The 18,180-nt window shown below is 38.6% G+C and overlaps 1 protein-coding gene across 1 annotated transcript in view; it reads right to left on the bottom strand.

The window, feature by feature from the left end:
- The window catches only part of LOC122800247 (coiled-coil domain-containing protein 157-like), a 257,664-nt gene that overhangs the window by 164,916 nt on the left and 74,568 nt on the right, over nt 1-18,180 (bottom strand). The window contains exon 5 of the mRNA XM_044069738.1: nt 10,093-10,178. Within this exon, the coding sequence (XP_043925673.1) occupies nt 10,093-10,178 (86 nt within the window). The remainder of the gene's footprint in view (nt 1-10,092; nt 10,179-18,180) is intronic.

Below are 18,180 nucleotides of genomic sequence, written 5' to 3'. Positions count from 1 at the left end.
TGGCCAGCACACTCTTCATCACCTCGAATGCTCCTCCCAGGCAGGTCCGAGAGAACCCGTTCGAAGAACTAGGAACTCCAGGGACCACCGAAGGGAAGTCTCCCAGGCAGATGTCGGAGCCGAGCTCACCAAGGCCGAGGCTCCAAGAGGAAGAGCGGGTTCGGACAAGCGTCCCATGCCACTCACCCCTCGGAGGAGACCATGGAAGCCCGACCACGAATCCCTCTAAGGAAGGTCTCAAGAGGAGATAAGAGTAGAGGCTGAAGGAACAGAAGGGGGTATCTGTCCTCCAGCCGTAGCAGTAACCATTCCCGAAGACTCCAACTCCAAGCTCTGGGGTAGAGTTGAAGGAGGAACTGTAACGGGGTGTGGACCAACAGTCGTCTGTTGAGACGGACTATGTAACATTTGGGCTAGTGCCTGTGACTTAAGTAATCTGCTGACCACTCTCTCTAGGTCATGGTCTGAAAGTCTGGATGACCTTGAAGATCGGCTCCGATGGCTCTGTTCCGAAAGGAGAGGTGAAGCCGGAGCCGAAAGTATCGGCTCCAAGGAAGGAGACCTCGACCTCTTCCTGGAATGAGCCATCGGAACCGATACTATAGATCCTGTCGGAGCCGAAGACTTATCGGAGCCGACAGGAAGCTCGATGCATCGGCTCCAGCCGGAGCCGATACAGCCACAAAGTAACGGTGTCGGAGCCGATCGGGCCGACACCGATGCCTGTGCCACATGGTGGTCGGAACCGATCGGAGCCGACACGAAGTGGTCGATGCAGAATCGGCACCGATAGCCATCGGTGCCGAAGGCTTAAGCCAGAATCGGCTCCAGCGGGCGATCTCGACTCAGAACGAAGTCGGAGCCGAGGCCGCAGGCTTAGACACAGAAGCCTGGGCCTTGGAAGATTTGGCTGATTTAGATGGAGCCGACTTAGCCGGAGAGACCTCCGGCAAGAAGGCCCCTAAGTATCAGCTTGTTTTCTTTCCTGCAGGACTCTCTGGCTGAAGGAATGACAAATAGCACAGGAGTCCTGCAGGTGAAGAGGCCCCAGGCAATACAGGCAAGAAGTGTGACCGTCTGTCAGAGACATCTTCTGACAGCACGAGTCACACTTCTTAAAGCCTGAGACCCTCTCCTTTGACATGGTGTTTCACAACACACACACACACCAGTCAAAGAATTAAATTAAATAAAATACCAAAAGGTATTACTAGAAAACACACACACACACCCTAACAGGGGGGGGATGGGATGGGTAAAGTTTGACTAAAAAAAATTAGTAGAGACAGGGATTTTCTGTCAGAAAATCTATATAATTAACTTAAAACTAAAAATTAAAGGGTTTTTAGCAAAAAGGGGCTAAAATATCAAAGTACTGAATCACTTACCAGGAGCTGGTAAAAGGAGGACCTCATAAGCGGCGCAAAGCGAGATCTGGGTACTTACCGCCTTGCATCATGGGATATGGGGCTGCCTTGAGCTGGTAAAAGTGACTCTCGAGCTTAGCAAGTGCCGAGTCGGAGCCGAGGGATCGGCTCCGAACCCATCAAGCAAGAATGAAGGCGAGATTGACAACTTAACATAGTACATATTTTCACATATTTTCTGATTTTATTTTGACATTCTGATATTATATATTATAAAATGTTTATAACTGTATTATTTTAATTGCTTTATTGCATTAATTGATTTAATTATTTAATTATGATTGTGGGGGGACATGATTTTTGTATATAAGTGTAGTAAATGTTTTGTATTTGTAGTTCTGAAGAAGTCTTTGAGACGAAAGCATTGAGCAAAGGTTTCTTATGCTAATTCCTGGTTGGTGTCTTCCTCTGTTGCTCCAGTGTTTTATATTTATATTTATTTGGATGGGGGAATATCTTGAATATTTTTGGTATTAATCCACCTATCTCTAGTGATTTATGGTTTTTAATTCTTTTATTTTTATCTGAGATTTCTGTAAAGGAAATTTGATCAGTTAGTTTGTCTTTTAATTTGGGAACTTTTTTTTTCCAAAAGTGATATAATGAGAAGATTTAAATTTGTGTTGAAATACTCCCTCTGCTTTGATCCCTGCTGTTAGGAAATGTAATATTGTCTAAACACATCTAATATATATCCCTGATATCTGTGCACATATTAATTGGAATATTACTTCTTTTAGCTGGTTAAATTTATGCTTTAGTTTAATTTTTTAGTAAGATTTTTCAAATGTTTAAAAGTACTAGCATATGAGGCTATTTATTTTTAGTTTTTCTAAAGCTAAGGCTCTTATATGAGATAAAAGTTCACTGTATTTTTTGTTTAAGCTTTCAGTTTCTACTTTATTAGTTTATCTCCTTTAATTAACTTACATTTAGCATTTTGTAATTTGACTAGAATAAATTTAAACTCATTGGCCCAATCTTTTATTTTTCCCCTAAACCAGGTTAATATTTTGCTGTACATATAAGCTTCGATAGAATCCTATATCATACATTTGCTTACTTCTTCAGTATTATTTATTTGCATAAATAAATGCATTTCTGGAAGTAACCAAGGTTTGAATTCTTTTAAATTGACCACACAGGAATGAATTTTATTAATCAAAGATAGTTTTTAAAACCCATAGAAATTTTATGCTAAGGGCATTATGGTCTGAAAAAGAACAAAGTATTATATTAAAGCTAACTATTTTAAAGGAGAGACCAAATAATGTTAATATCTTGACAATTATGGTTTGAGTGTTATAATTAAAGGAATAATGAGTAAATTCTAGAGATTTATCAACTGTTGTGGAAAAAGTATCATTTAAATTAAGTTGTTCAGTCCAATTACTGAAGGCCTTGGCTGGTGGGGACAATCGTAATTTTCTAGAAGCAGTAATTTCAGAATTCTTTAACATACAACTGAAATCACCTCATATGATTAAACTACCTTTTACCTTATTCAGAATAACATACAAATGTTTCTTAGCTAGTCTGACACCCATTCACATTTTGTTGTTATATTTTATATCTACAAGAGATAACAGACCCTCCTAGTCTTCAAATTTATAAATGATCTGGAACATTATAGTGTTAATTTTCCATATAATCATGACATCCCTTCTTTTAGTTTTAAATTTTGATTCTACCAGTATTGAGTAGTAGCTTTGATGCCAAATGAATTTGTCTAAATGTTTAAAGTGAGTTTCTTGAAGAAATAGTACTTGTGATTTATTGAATTCAAGATATTTAAATAGACATTTCTTTTTTGTGGAATTATTTAAAACGTTAACATTTACAGAGAATAAAACTACACCCATACAAGAAGTGAAATTGAAGTAACCTTGGTAAGTTTACATTTGTAAGAAAGTAAATTATTAAATCAAATAATCTTTTATCACGAGGAAAAGTCTGTTGGTACAAGGGGAAATAAAAAAGGCAGGCAACAAAGTATGTAATGAATATCAATAAATTAATAAAATAACTTCATTACAGCTATATACATGTAATTTTATAAAAATTCCTAACCTAGAAGTAGAACTCCCACTAGACTATCCATTATAATCCAATCTGGCTAAAAGCTCTTTTGATAAACAGTACAACAAAAAAACTGAAAGAGAGCTCCATAGAAATAACATATTTATTATTTAGTAAACATGGTGGGACTGATTCCAAAAGAGCTGATCTTAGTGTAAGTCTGCCCTGACTCTGAAAGACCTTCTCTCAGTGCAAGTGACTTACTTTGGTGCAAGGCCTGTATATAAACAAGCTTACTATGGGGACCATATTCCAAAACAATTGCCCTCAGCCTGCTATCAATGTAAGTGGTCATTTACACTAAGAGCAAAACCTGTGGAATCAGAGCTGGTGTGTGTCTGTGTGAGTGTTTGTGTATATATATATATATATATATATATATATATATATATATATATATATATATATGGGTCTACTTCACTTCACCGACACGCCACAAAGCCGACACCCAAAACACAGAGACCAAAAGACCGATGAAGCAGATGATCGACAAGGTGAAATCCCGACAGCCGAAACACCGACATGGGAACGTGCGAGCGCGACTCGGTAAGTGTGCGATAGTGAGGGATTTAGGGTTAGGGAGCAGACAGGAAAGTGTGCGATAGAGAGGGATTTAGGGTTAGGGTGCCGGAAAGGTGAGTGTGCGGTAGTGTTGGACTTAGGGTTAGGGTGTGGGTAAGTGTGTGATAGTGACGGACTGTAGTTTTAGGGGCAGGTTAAGTGAGTTAGGGTTAGGGTACGGGTAGGGTGAGTGTGCGATAGTGACAGACTTTATGTTTAAGGGTGGGTTAAGTGAGTTAGGGTTAGGGTGCAGGTAGGGTAAGTGTGAGATAGTGACGGACTTTAGGTTTAGGGGTGGGTTATGTGAGTTAGGGTTAGTGTGCGGGTAGGCTAAGTGTGTGGTAGTGTCAGACCTTAGGGTTAGGGTTTGGGTTAAGGTTACAGAATATATAGTTGTGTGTAATGTGTAGTTTACATTTTGTGTGTCGGTGTTATGGTGTTCGGTTTTGTGAGTTGTCGGTATTGTGTGTTTTCGTTCTTTTGGTCTCTGTGTTTTGGGTGTCGGCTTTGTGGCGTGTCGGTGTAGTGAAGTAGATCTATATATATATATATATATATATATATATATATATGTATATATTAAATAAATTATCAATGATCTTCATACTTCTTGTAAACAATCCTCCCTCATCCAATATGCAAATGACTCAACTATCATCTCCATCTCAGACAATATCTCCAATCTCCACACTCTTACTCAACAGGCCTTCCTATCCACTGAACAATGGTTGTCCAGGAATCTACTTATTCTCAACCCTAAAAAGATCAAACTCTTATTATTTTTCCCCCGATCTCTCTCTGACTTCAAATCCACTTTTACTATTACTTCCTCTAATAACACTGTTATCCAACCTGAAGCTCACACTAAACTCCTTGGCGTTATCATAGTTGATGAACTCAAATTCAACTTGCACATCCTCCAAAGTACAAAAAAGACTCACCAGAAACTTGGTTTACTGTATCACAACAAAAAAATTCTAACTACAAATGCCAGACTCTCCCTTGCACAAGCTCTTCTCCTCCCCTCCCTTCTATATGCTGCCCCAGTACTCACCAACATCCACACTACTACTTTAAGCAAACTCCAACAAACCTACCACCAGATAACTAGATTTATCACAAACTCTTCATACAATCCACATCACTGCCTTGCCCTAAATACTCTCCACTGGTTAGAATTCCCCCATCTTCTACTGCTGTCACAACTTCAAATGTTACACTTCATTCTTTACAAACCTTCATCCTGCCCTGCTCTCTCTTCCTTCATCTCTATCTACACTCCTCCGTGGACTCTCCGTACTTCTAATCAGCAACTACTACAAATCTACCAACCCAAAAAAAAAATAGCTGGAAAACTCCTATATAAACACTCCGTGGCCCAAGCCTGGAACAAACCCCTAAGAGACATTTGTTCCATCATTTCACCCATCCCACTACTTCATCTACTCAACTCCAAAATATGTTCTTGTCAAGCCCCTATTTAAGCTCCCCACAACCCTACTATATACCTTTTCAGTCCTTTCACATATAGCTAAGTACTCCACTATTGTGGATACTTATTAAACTCTGCAATCAATACTGTTGGACTTAACTCTTTTTGTAAATATGTAAATATATTTTTTAGTCTGTAAAAATATTGATATGTGTATATCATGTGTTTGCATTTCTGCTCTGTCTCTCTAACATTCTTGTATAACTGATTTTTTTCCATATTTTTGACTCAAATGTTTGATTCTCTGTAAACTGTTTGTGTTTTTTTTTAAGCTTTTCTCCTCGGGTCTCCACTGAAAACGGGCTACAAGTCCAGCTGGACCAACCCGGTTAACAAATGTCAGTAAATAAATAAATAAACACTTAATATGCTGTTAAAATTGTTCCCTTTTAAACAATGAATTAAACATAATTAGACAATAATGACATAATTAGACAATAATGATCAGATATCTAAGAAAAGGTACAGCATTTAATAGTACCCCCCCAATATAGTTCAATTTCTTCCTTTTTTCTCTTTAGTCTATTAACTTCCCCCTTTAGTTTCTTTAGTATTTATATCATGTTTTTCCTTTTCTTTCTTTACACTTCCCCTTTTCCATATTTCTTTTTCTTATTTCCATGTTTTTCTTTTCATCTCTCTTACCCTCTTTCGTTCCCCTTCTTTTATCTATTAGTTTACTAATTGCTTCCTATCTTCACTTATAAATATTTCCTCGGAATAACTGGTTTGATTATTTTTCCTTCCCTTCCTTTCTTTATTTTCTTTCCCCCTCCCTTTTCTCCTGTTTTTTCCTTTCATCACTTTTTCTTGCTCATTCCTCCTCCTTCCTTTCTATCTCAACCATTTTTCTAATTTTCTCTCTTCACATTGTAATATTTACATGCCCTAGAATAGACCATGTTTACCAATTTATCCAGGAGTGGTATGACTTAGGCTGCATAGGCAGAGGACATGTATGCCTCCTGCAGGATCTCTTCTTTGGGATAGGTGTGGTCTACTGGCCAGGATTGTCTCTGCCTCATCATTTGCAAAACTTTGTGAAATGTGGTTTCTTCTCGAGGAAAATGTGGGGAAGCCTCTCCTTCACCAAAATGTGTGTCTTGGAAGAGAATTACTGAAAGACAGTCCAGGTGCTTCCACATCTTCTTTCTGGAGGGGTCTTGGGGAGACCCATCTGTGTTGCCACCAAGAAGAAAGCATCCCAGACCTAAGAAATCTGGAAGGCATATGACATCCTCTATCCAAGAAGGCCATGACTGATGGGAACTGGAAGTGTTCAGCTTCCACAGTGCTCAAGGCTGGAATCAACTGATGGCGTGCAGTGTCACTTTTAGGGACCTGATCAGTTCCTCTTGATGATGATAGTCCTGCCAATGATATCAGGGCTGAAGTTCTCAGTACTGACTGCTCAAGGGCTGAGGTAATAGAAATATCGATGCCAGCACTGACAACTCAGGTGATGATCCAGCATGGTCAGGTTTTGGCACTGAGGAGTTGAACACCAAAAGCATCTACACCAGGGCACTAGAAAGATACAACATCAAATGCTTCTCAGCACAGACACCTTCTGGCACACTGGGAACTGATCCATCCACTGGCACACATGGCTTTGATGCTAAAGAAAAAGGATCACGTGAAGTCAAGAATACCAGCATGGGCTCTCTGATTGACTGTGAAGTTCGTGGTACTGAAACATGGCAGAGGGAAGGAAGACGTACACTAGAGGGAGAGATTTCTTCTCTCACTGCCCCAGAGATGGGAGGAACAGAGCCATCACTAAGGCTAACATCATTCTGTTACTGTCTAATTGGATTGTGTTCTGAGGAGACCTTGAGAAGTGTAATGACATAGCAGAAGCAAGCCTTGAGGAGAAATATATGTAGAGTTCCGGCTCTGAGAAGAAGAACCCTGTTTTTCTCCTTGGCATTGAGTCTGTAGGACCTGATGAAGCTTGTCTTTCTTTTGTCATTCTACCAATGTTCTTCAAGATAGTAGTCTGGAACCCTGGTACCTGTCCACATTTGATCTACCAGCAGTCTGCTTAACCCTCAAGACTTAATCTGGCATTGCTGGGGCCAGCCACAGAACTAGGCATCTAGAGACTCTGCACATCTGTTCAGGTTTATGGGGGATTTTCTTTACTTATGACCTACCCCCCATTTTCCCTCCCTTCCCTTGCACACCTAATAGTATGCTTGGGATGGTGCGTGTGCAATAGACATATATGGCAAATGTCCCCACCTCTACAGCAGCTCAACCATGTCTTCATCCTATACCTCTTTAGGCATACCTACTAGTGTTCCTTCGTCAGCCTCCATCAGGAATAGACACATTAAATGCTCATAGGTCTGCCCACCCAAACAGGATGGTAACACCCATCTCTCACTGCCACTCCATCAAGTGCCCAAGCCACTAATCAAATGTGTGTCAGGTGGGTCATAGTCAGGGCTTTATCCCTCTATGCCACCAGACTGGCTCTCCTGACAAGTCTTGTCTGGGTGGGTAAGCGTGACAAGGAGAAGACACCAATGATGGACCTAGCCAGGGTGGAAAAAAATGGGCAATCTCTGCATTTTGGCTGGGGAAAGTTTTTCTAAAATGGATTGTTCCAGTGAGTCTTCTGCCCTTATTTTCTCCTTTTCTTCTCAGTCTGGGAGGCCGGTGCTTGCCTGCCTGTTTTCTCTCTACTTTTCTTTATGTGAATCAAACTTGAGTAAATGTTTAAATACTAACTTGTTCTTTAAATCCAGAAAGTTCTTGTACTAAAATTCTTCCATTATAGTGCAGTTGACATAAAGATGTTCAGTCCCCAAGACACACATCACAGACTGTTGGGTCCTGGAGTGGGATATTGGGTCCTCCCTTCCAACATTTGTTTAAATCCAGAGGCATTGCCTTCCATGCTAGCAATAAATGGAAGACAAGTAATGGTTAAGTCAAAAATAAACCAAATAACAACTAAGATCAACACAGTAAACTACTGTAGTTACATCTTGACTAAGCAATGCCAACTACTGTAAGTGAACTAGGCCTCTGTCCGACTGAATTACATGATAAACGATATAAGTTCATAGGTTAGTACTAGGCTAACTGCCTTTGTGGGCCATTTTAAACCTACCCAATTAATCCATGTGAAAATCAATCCCTGCACCTTGTATCTGGAAGGCAAATAGCTTAACCATTATGCCAACTATCCTATACTGACAAAATACTGTTTACATTGCCTTTAGCAACCCAAAACAATAGCAACACTGAGTGGCTAATAATAAAGAATAAAGAATTAAAGAAAAGAAGCAGAAGATTTTTTTGTTTGTTTATGAACAGGGAACATTAAGGTAAGAATGGGGAGAAATTAGGTTCTGAAAAAGAAGTGCCAAGGAACTTGCAGAAGAATGAAAAAGTCAATTTATCTGAATTTGGCAACTTTGTCAATTTTCCCCCAATTCAAGCTGAATCACAGACATTGTTTCCAAAACTGGTAGCAATGAGATCTGGACAGTCAGTAAGTGGCAGCACATTAGGGAATAAGGCAAGTGTCTCAAGCTGGAAAAAACTGGACATTGCAAAGATTGTTGCCTCTGGTGACCAGTCCAAGGATTTCATTTTCTAAGTTATACTAACTTAAATCTGGTACTGAATGCAATGTCCAATGTTAGAAGAAAAATGAGATTTCATGATATATTAGATGCTCCACAAGCTTTACAATCTTCAAAAAGGAAGACAAGGTAGTGTGAACAAATTGTATACTACCAATTTATTCTCCACTGCAGGGGAAAAAAACTGTCCAAAATTTTCAAAGATATGATCTACCGTTCACTGAAGTAGCCCAGTCAAAATCTAGTATGGATTCAGCTCATCCTGCTAAATAAAATGCATAAACTTTATTACATGACAGATTAAAGAAAAAAGTTGGGAAGCATATCTGGGCCATTGTATAGCATTTACTGATTGCAAAGATCTTTAATTCAGTCACACAGCCTAGTGGAAGGGACTGTTAAGATCAGGCTGATCTGCAAAATTCATTAAGGTCCTATGGCATTTACATTATTCAATGACTTCCAGCATTCTCTAAATGGTTCAAAGGTTCATTCTACAACCATTGTAAAGTGATGTCCTGCTTTGAAGAGAAATGCCTTGCATCTTAATTTGAAAAGAATGAATGTAGGAAAGCAGGAAAAGGACTGCTACAAGTCTTCCCACAGGGAATAATTATCAGCTTTGAAAACTGGACTAAGGACCATGCACTAGACTGTCTTCAAGGCCTTAGTAAACTATGATAAAAATAATCCTTGAAGTGAGATACTGCTTGCAACATTTATGCAATCTCTCCATACAAGTTCTGTAAATGTGGATTCTAAAAGTGAAAAAAGACATCAGAGAGACTAACTCTTACAACTGTTTGTTTTTAATGATTTTTTTTTCTAATATACTGTTACCATTTTTGCTTTGTTTGCATAAAAATAATTCCTGTACTCTAGGTTCTTCCTCCATAAGTCTATAATAAAGAGAAAAAATATATTCTGAACTTACTCAGTGTCATAATGACAGATTGTTTTCTTTCCCTCCTCAGATGGAATCTCATCTGGTGATGACCAGAGCTGCGTCTGTGGAATTAACTGGAGAAAATGCAGAATTAAAATACGTGATAAGCAGGGTGACAGACAGTGTCATAAACTACTGCTCCAGTGATAGAAAATTTAGGTTATGCTATTCTTCATTGCTTAGAGCTTAAAATAACATAATTAAACAGGAATGAATGCACATTATATTTTTGGTCAGCATAACTATGCAAGAGACTGAAGGAAATCACTGCAAGTCATTAACAGTCTGTCAGCAGTCTAACATGGTTCTCACAAGGGTGTTTATTACAAAGTTGCAGCCAAGAAAACTCTTTGTACTAAACTAACATTTTAGCCTGATCATTTTTTCAGAAATACTATGTTTTAGCCAAGCCACAATATAGCTATAATGTTTAAACTAATGCCTATAAAACAGCTGTGTACAATATTTGTTTACAGATAAGATTGGTTATATAAAAATAACCTTATACTTACAGGAGGGAACAGCTGAAGAAAGTGAAACATAACAGGTATTAAAAATGGAGGGACAATACATAAACAGAATGTATACTATTTAAATGCGAGGTGAAGTAAAGGGCAACAAAAGGAGGATGCAAATACAAAATTTAAATTTCTGGCTATACTCATACCTCAATGGTATAGGTATAGAAGTAACAATTTTACATCTATATTCCACCACTCTGATGGCACAGAGGGCTAAAGCCCTGACTACGACCCAGGCAGCCCAGTTTTGATTAGTGGCTCAGATGTCTGTCAGAGCAGCAGGAAGGTATGGGTGTTACTATCCCTGTGGAATCTGGCCAAGGCCTTCAACACTATTCTCCACTCAGGTATAATAGATAAACTCTCTCAACTAGGCATCAATCCATACATTACCACATGGGTAGCAAACTGGCTCATTGATAGAATCCACCTAATCAAAACAAGGAAAGCCATCTCAAGTAGTAGATCCGTAACAAGCGATATACCCCAGGGATTGGTCTTGGGGCCTCTGCTGTTTGGGATATACTTCTCAGAGGTGCAGGCCAAATCCAGTGGGCTATGGCTGATTAAGTCTGTAGATGACTGCAAGCTGGGTGCTGTCATCAATTCCCCTAGTGATGTGGACATCCTCAAGAGGGTCTCACCCAAACAAATGACTGGTGCCAGAAACACGGCCTCAAACTGAATGCCAAAAAATACATCATCGTCCCTTTTGGGGAGAATGATGTCCCCACAAATTATCACACTGATATTTAGGCACTAAGCATGCAATCAGTCGTAAGGGACTTGGGAACCCAGGTTGATAGCAAATTGACTTTTGACCACCATATTGGCTCCGTTGCATAGAAAAGCTTTCTACATGTCCCACCTCAATAGTAAGGGTATCTCATCCAGGGACAAGGTGGTCATAACATCCCTGTATTCTTCCCTTATAAGACCAATTATTGAATACAATGCCCCTTTCAGCAAGTACCTCACAAAGCAAATGCAGCAGCTGGAGAGACCACAGAGATTCCTCACCCAGAGAATCCAGGGCCTCAAACATTTACCCTACACAGATAAACTAAAAACCCTGTCCTTCTACTCAGTCTCCTACAGACTCCTCTGGCATACAAAGCAATCTCAGACCCCCACCTAGATGGGACTGCTGCATATCCGCATGTCAAGCTCCACTCGAGTAACCTGCATGCGAGACCTCAACCTGGTCTGCGACATCAGTAGGACTTGGCGGGACAGATTTATGTCCCAGAGACTCCCCCTTTAGTGGAATAGACTCCCTCTGCACGTAAAGCAGAGTACCTCATTAAACCTTTTTAAGCACACCTGGATAACTGGATTGGGAACAGAAAATACACCCCTGGGATTCCAGCTATGTCCTTGCTGGATAGTGGCATAGGGTTCTGACTTTTTGGAACCTGGGCTAAATTCTTGGCTAGGCGTGTAAGGGTCTCAAGGCCAATAGCCTAGTAACTTCCTATGATACTAATAACTTATGTAAGATAAAACAGTGTGGGCCATGAAACCTTATAAGGGTGGTAGAATGGTATTCATGGATATTTTTTTATATTCAAGTAAAATGTTTGAGATTCTGCTTGATATTGATAGATACATGCCAGTATCTCAGAATAGTATTAATTTATCATACAAAAATAAAGATTTGCTATTTGATGACTTGGTTATGAAGAAAATTATCACTTCTAGTGAATTTAGATTTTTGAGGTGTGAAAAGCCATGCCCCCACAATTATTGGAATACCAAAGATTCATAAATGTCTCAATGACCTACCCCTAAGACCAACAGTAGCTGCTCAGGGGTCTAAAACGTACCCCCTGGCAGGATACATTTATCAGAAATTAAAGCCTTATACAAGGAAATTCCCCCATCTCTTGAAGGATTCCTGGGGCTTCTTGGGTAAATTGAAAAAGGAACTTCATAGGGACAATATCATTTTTGTCACTGTTGATGTTATTGATTTGTTTTCTGTAATACCTCATACAGAGGTTTAGAGTATTTTTCTGAGGTAGTGTCTTCCTTTGAGTTTTTAAATAATAGGGAGACCTGTCTGATAGTTTTAATGGAATTAGTTTTAAATAATAACTACATCTATTTTGAGGGAGAATATTTTAAACAAAACAAAGGGGTAGCAATGGGAGCTATTTGTGCCCCTACATATGGCAATTGAGTCACGTAATCCTGGGAATATAAGTATATTTTGAATTCAAAATTTCACAATTGTTGGAGCTGATATGTTCATTTCCTTGATGATATCTTTATTTTATGGACTAATGCTATTGATATTCTGGGTGAATGTTTTAGATATATTAATTCTTGCACTGACTTTTTAAGATTCATCTATCACCATTCTTTGAATAGTATTAATTACGTGGACGTTCTGATCAACAAAAGAGATAGATGTTTTATGTCCAATATTTACGGGAAACCTACATTTTCAAATTCCTATTTACATTTTAGTAGTTGTCATCCCTTAGCACAGAAAAAAGCTTTGGCTAAGGGGCAATATATAAGATTGGAGTCTATATCAGTTCAGCAAAAAATCAGTTCAATGAACAGCATTTTCAGTGGACTTACATTGAACATGCAGTTCACTGAACTGTCCATTCTGAGATCACGGTACAGTGAAGATCAGGAAATTTGCCCTTTCCTCACTGTAGTACAATCTTGGAATTGGTATAAATAATGAGCAGGAGGTGGGGGGGGCACAGCCCCCCACACGAGCGGAATTCAATGTATGGAATTTCCAATGAAATGCAGTTCGCTGATATGATGGTTCGATGTAGTGATATATACCCTACAATTGGCAAGAATGGTTTCTGATGATGTTGATTTTGAAAAAGAATGTGATTTTTTTAAGCAAGATGTTCTTGGACACGTGGTATCCTGAAAGGATGATGAACAAAATTAGAAGTGAGATCAAAACGGAAAGGCATTGTAGGTTTAACATTATTGGAGGTAGATTTTGATAAAGAGGGTAGTTCTAATACACTGGGTGATATAGGGAGAGATAAAAGAGATTTTAATTCAGCACTAATTACAAAATACTTCCCTGATTGTTACAATATAAAAAGAATTGTCAACAATAACTGGGTTATTTTTAAGTTCGACCAAGTGCTCCGTGATATTGTGGGTGATTGCCCAAAATTTGTTTTTAAGAAGGCATTTAACCTTAAAACAGTTTTGAGACTAACAGGACTAATTTTAGTGAATTAAGGAAGTACAATGATATTAACTGACTACAATGACCACATTTATTCATATGTGATCACATATTTGTGGATAATAAAATTGTTGTAAGAAAGAGACATATTAATTTGCCTTAGAAATGTAATTGTGCATCTAACATTGTAGTTTGCATTAGTCTATGTGGGAGATGCAAAGCTTTCTATGTCGGTAAAACTGAAAACACTAGCTAGAAGGATATACGAACACTTTTACAATATTAGAAAATTTAATGACAATAAAGCATCGTATAAGCATTTGAAGTTATATCCTGACCACACAGATTTCAAATTTGCTGTTATGCAGGGAACTTCAGTGGCAATTTAGGTTGAAAGCTAATTTACCTCCTGGGCTAAATGATAACATTTCTATCACCAGTGTTTTAAAACTCAAATCAGCTAAGTTGTAGGTATGTTTTGTGGTAGAATTTGCTTAGTATCAGAATTGTTATTTTTATTTTATTTTATTTTTTGATAGGTCCTTCTTGTTACAGAACGTTTCTCTTATTTTATTATTTTTTATATAGTGGCTTAGGGTTCAATAATACAATTTTAACACTATAATATTTATATGATTTTATAAATGAATATTTTGCTTTTAGCTACAGTAGATGTATAATTAATTTATTAAGAAATTTGATGTATTTTTAAATGTTATGCTTTTAAAGTTGATCATTTTGTTATGTTTAATTATTCACAGGTCACATGATATAATTGATTTAATTGACTGAATTTAGTAGTGTATAAAAGGATTTGTTAAAAGCATGATGCCAGGTTCTGATGAAGTCCTAGTTGTTAGAGGACGAAAGTGCTTAACCTTGGACTTGCTATGATTTCATAAAATAGTTAAACGCCAGTTTGGTATTGCTGGTATACTTTCTGGTATTTTACCGTTTTGACAAAGTGGTGGTACTGGAACTTTTTGAGTCTTTTCCTGCTGTGCTGGCTTTGTGCTTTCAGATGAATGGTTAGAGGTTCTATTCTGTCCCTCTGTTTGTCTTCTCCAGCATTTCTGTATTTGGTCATTTCTGCTACTGCTTGGTTAACACTTGCACTGCTGACAGGCTACTTAGGGACTGGATTCCAAATCCAACGTGTACTGTGACCCTGTTTCTTCCCTTTCAACACACACCCCTGCCATCAGTCACACACATTTAGGTATGACTGTCAAACAGTTTGCAACATTTCATAAAGTTGTGGGGCATACATATGTATTTCTTCATTTCAATATGGCTGGTATGCATCCCTACACTGTTTGTCCATTTTCCATTGCCCATGTTGCAGAGTGTGCTGTGTACCTTACCTCTCTCCTTAATGTTAATTTCTGACCTTTGTCTGTTATGTCTTGTAATATTTGTATATGTTTATACCTGCAATTTGGTCCTTCTCCTCCTCTTTCCCTGTCTTTAACTTTTTTTTCTATTCTGCATAAAACAAAAAAATGGGGCCTATTCTCACCACAAAAAAATACCCAGGCCCCTCTGACTGCCCCTCGGATTTTTCTATTCCGACAGACCACTTGTTGTGTCCCTCTTCTTCACCATACCCCACATCTCCTTTTCTATCTCCTTATTTCTTTTTGGTGTGTACATTTGTGTTCCCCAAACATGTCACTCACTCTTTGTTAGCTACTGTTTGCCCTGGCAAAGTGGCCATGATTGCTCTTCTCCTTTATTAATCTTTAATAAGGAATGAATGTATTTTATTAGTAAATGGCTTACAGAGGCATCCATAGTTCTTTGTGGACCTACTGGAAGGATTGTTACAGATATATATTCCTTTAAATGCCCTGCAGCTTGCACTGGATTGTATGACTTCTGTAGATGTACTTTGGTACAGCACATTGTGGTTTATGATACACTTTTCTTGAATTACAGATTTGCTGTGGCTGGTAGGCAGTGTGCAGTACCGCTGGCCAATTCTGCTTTGTGCTGAGATATTCTAGGTTCACTGAGGCTTATTTGCATAAATTAGGCTTATCCACAACTTTTGCGCAGATATCAGTGAAATGCTCCAGATTCCGTGAACATTATGAAATCCAGCCCATTGTCAATAAAAGTCCATACAGGCAAAACTATGGTCTTCCCACTAACATTTGACTGTTAGAGTTGAAGATGTATAAGGGTGTGTGCTAGAAAATGGATGCTTTTGAACTTTAGTGCTAGAGAAAACTTTTGAGAATTTCACGGAGAGCAAGAAGATCAAATCAGCCAATGTTGTGTCTTTCGGCTTTTCCCCGTTAGGGGTCGCCACAGCGGAACTCCAGTCCGCTAATGATTGGCAGTAGATTTTTATGTGCCGAGTTGCCAGCTCTGATGCACAACCTTCAACGAAGGTACGCCCATTCACGCATGTTTCCACACAGAAGACGGTCTAGCTGAGAATCGAACAGGACAACATCAAATACACTCAGATTGTTCACTGGAATGTCTGAACAGTAAAAATAAAACTCAAATAGTATGGCCACATAATGTGAAAACAGCATTCTGTAGAGAAGATGATGGTAGGAAATATTAAAGACGCAAGAAGAAGAAGGGTACATCAAGGGCTAAGACTGATAGCATTAATGAAGTAATGAGTATCAACTTGAAAGAACTTAAAGAAGCAGCTGTTGGTAGACAAACCTGGTGGGCTTAAATCTTTGAGGTAACGAAGAGTCAGACTTGATTAAACCACTAAACAACAACATCAATGTACTGTGGTGAAAACAGCAGTGCAAGCAATATTAACGAAACACTAGGAGCTCAGAGATATGAGCATAAGATATTAAGATGCAAAGGATGCAACAAGCCTGCCACTCTGGGATTCATTAATGACTACCCTAAGTGTACACCATTCTGAATGAGCAGAAAACACAAGCAAAATTCACACCTTCTTCCTCCTAATTTTAGTTTTCCTACTGATTTTCTTGCAGCCTTAAATATCGAAGGCGATTCATAAAGGTTATCACAAAGCGTAGACTACATGTGCACTTAATATAATCTTTCTGAGTGACTAGAAAGCACCTAAAATGTGGTAGGGATGTTTTTGAATACAGATTGTGTACATTTAGTGTATACTAATTGCAGACCTTAATGAATCTGGCCCTTTAACTGTAATATACAGACTCAAATTAATTTCTGCTTTAAAATGCTATATCAGACTACAAGAAAATAAAGTAATAACTGCACGAAATACTTTTCTCATCAACAACTCAGAAAAAAAATGTTATTTCTTTGTTTTCAAGAAACAATAAAGACAATTTTTTATGTTGACCCATAACAGCTGCCTGTTTCTCTTTGAACAGCTTGCTGAAGAATATATGGCTTTCATTACTGTGGCTTGGTTTATGGATGCATGCATGCATGCGTGTAAAATCAGGCAGTCTGTTCTAGCCTCAAGAGCTGTATCTCATGACTGATAAACTGAATGGAAACTGGAGACTACCCATGGAGTAGGTTAAATAACTGAACTAGATAAATGTGAAGACAGGGTCACCAATATATTTTGTGCAACAAATGTAGTTAAATCATACTGAAATACTGGAGTACAATATAGACTCTGTACAGCACTTCCTATGAACCAAATACACATTGCTCTGTAGTCCGGCTTTCCGAATGATACCTGTTTTAGTCATTTCCACAGAAAACCATGTACAAATAAAGATACACAAAATGCCAATCTTTGGATAAAAAACAAGTAAAACAAATTTCCACAAAATAAATATAGCATAACAGAAACATTAGATGAATAACATTACTCGGAGAAAGCATACAGACTGCTGATGGGGGGAGCTACTGAAATTTTGAGAATTATAAATGAAATTATCAGAACATGGAGAATTTATATACAAATAGGTTCATAGTTCATAGTCAGGTACTAGGCTATCGGCCCAAGGGCCTACGTCAGCCTAACCAACAAGGTTCCCTGGCTTACGCCACCCAAGAAAGTTATTTTCCTGTGCCACTGTCAAGCAGAGACACAGAAGTGATCCCCTGGGTGTATTTCCTATTTCCCATCCACTCATCAAGATTTTTCCTGAAGAGTGCTAATGAAGAACTTTGCTTGACATAGGCCTGTTCCAGTGTATGGGAAGTCTCTGGGACAGGAATTTATCCCTCCAGCATGTTCTGTTTATTGTGGTGACAAGGTTTAGGTCCCTAAAGTGTGTAGCTCAGAGGGATTGGGATTTCTTTAGGTGTAGCATGTCCAACAGCTCTGGGTTTGACATAGCTTTATATGTTAGGCAGAGATCACCTCGGAGTAGGCGATATGCTACGGAGTAAAGCTGGAGTTTTTTTAGACGGTCAGTGTAGGGCATTTGTTTGAAGCCAGTAATC

This window comes from Protopterus annectens, chromosome 4.part0, assembly GCF_019279795.1.
Source record: "Protopterus annectens isolate FY-2018-M chromosome 4.part0, PAN1.0, whole genome shotgun sequence".
NCBI classification, from domain to species: domain Eukaryota; kingdom Metazoa; phylum Chordata; order Ceratodontiformes; family Protopteridae; genus Protopterus; species Protopterus annectens.
This window is presented reverse-complemented; position numbering and strand designations above follow the sequence as displayed.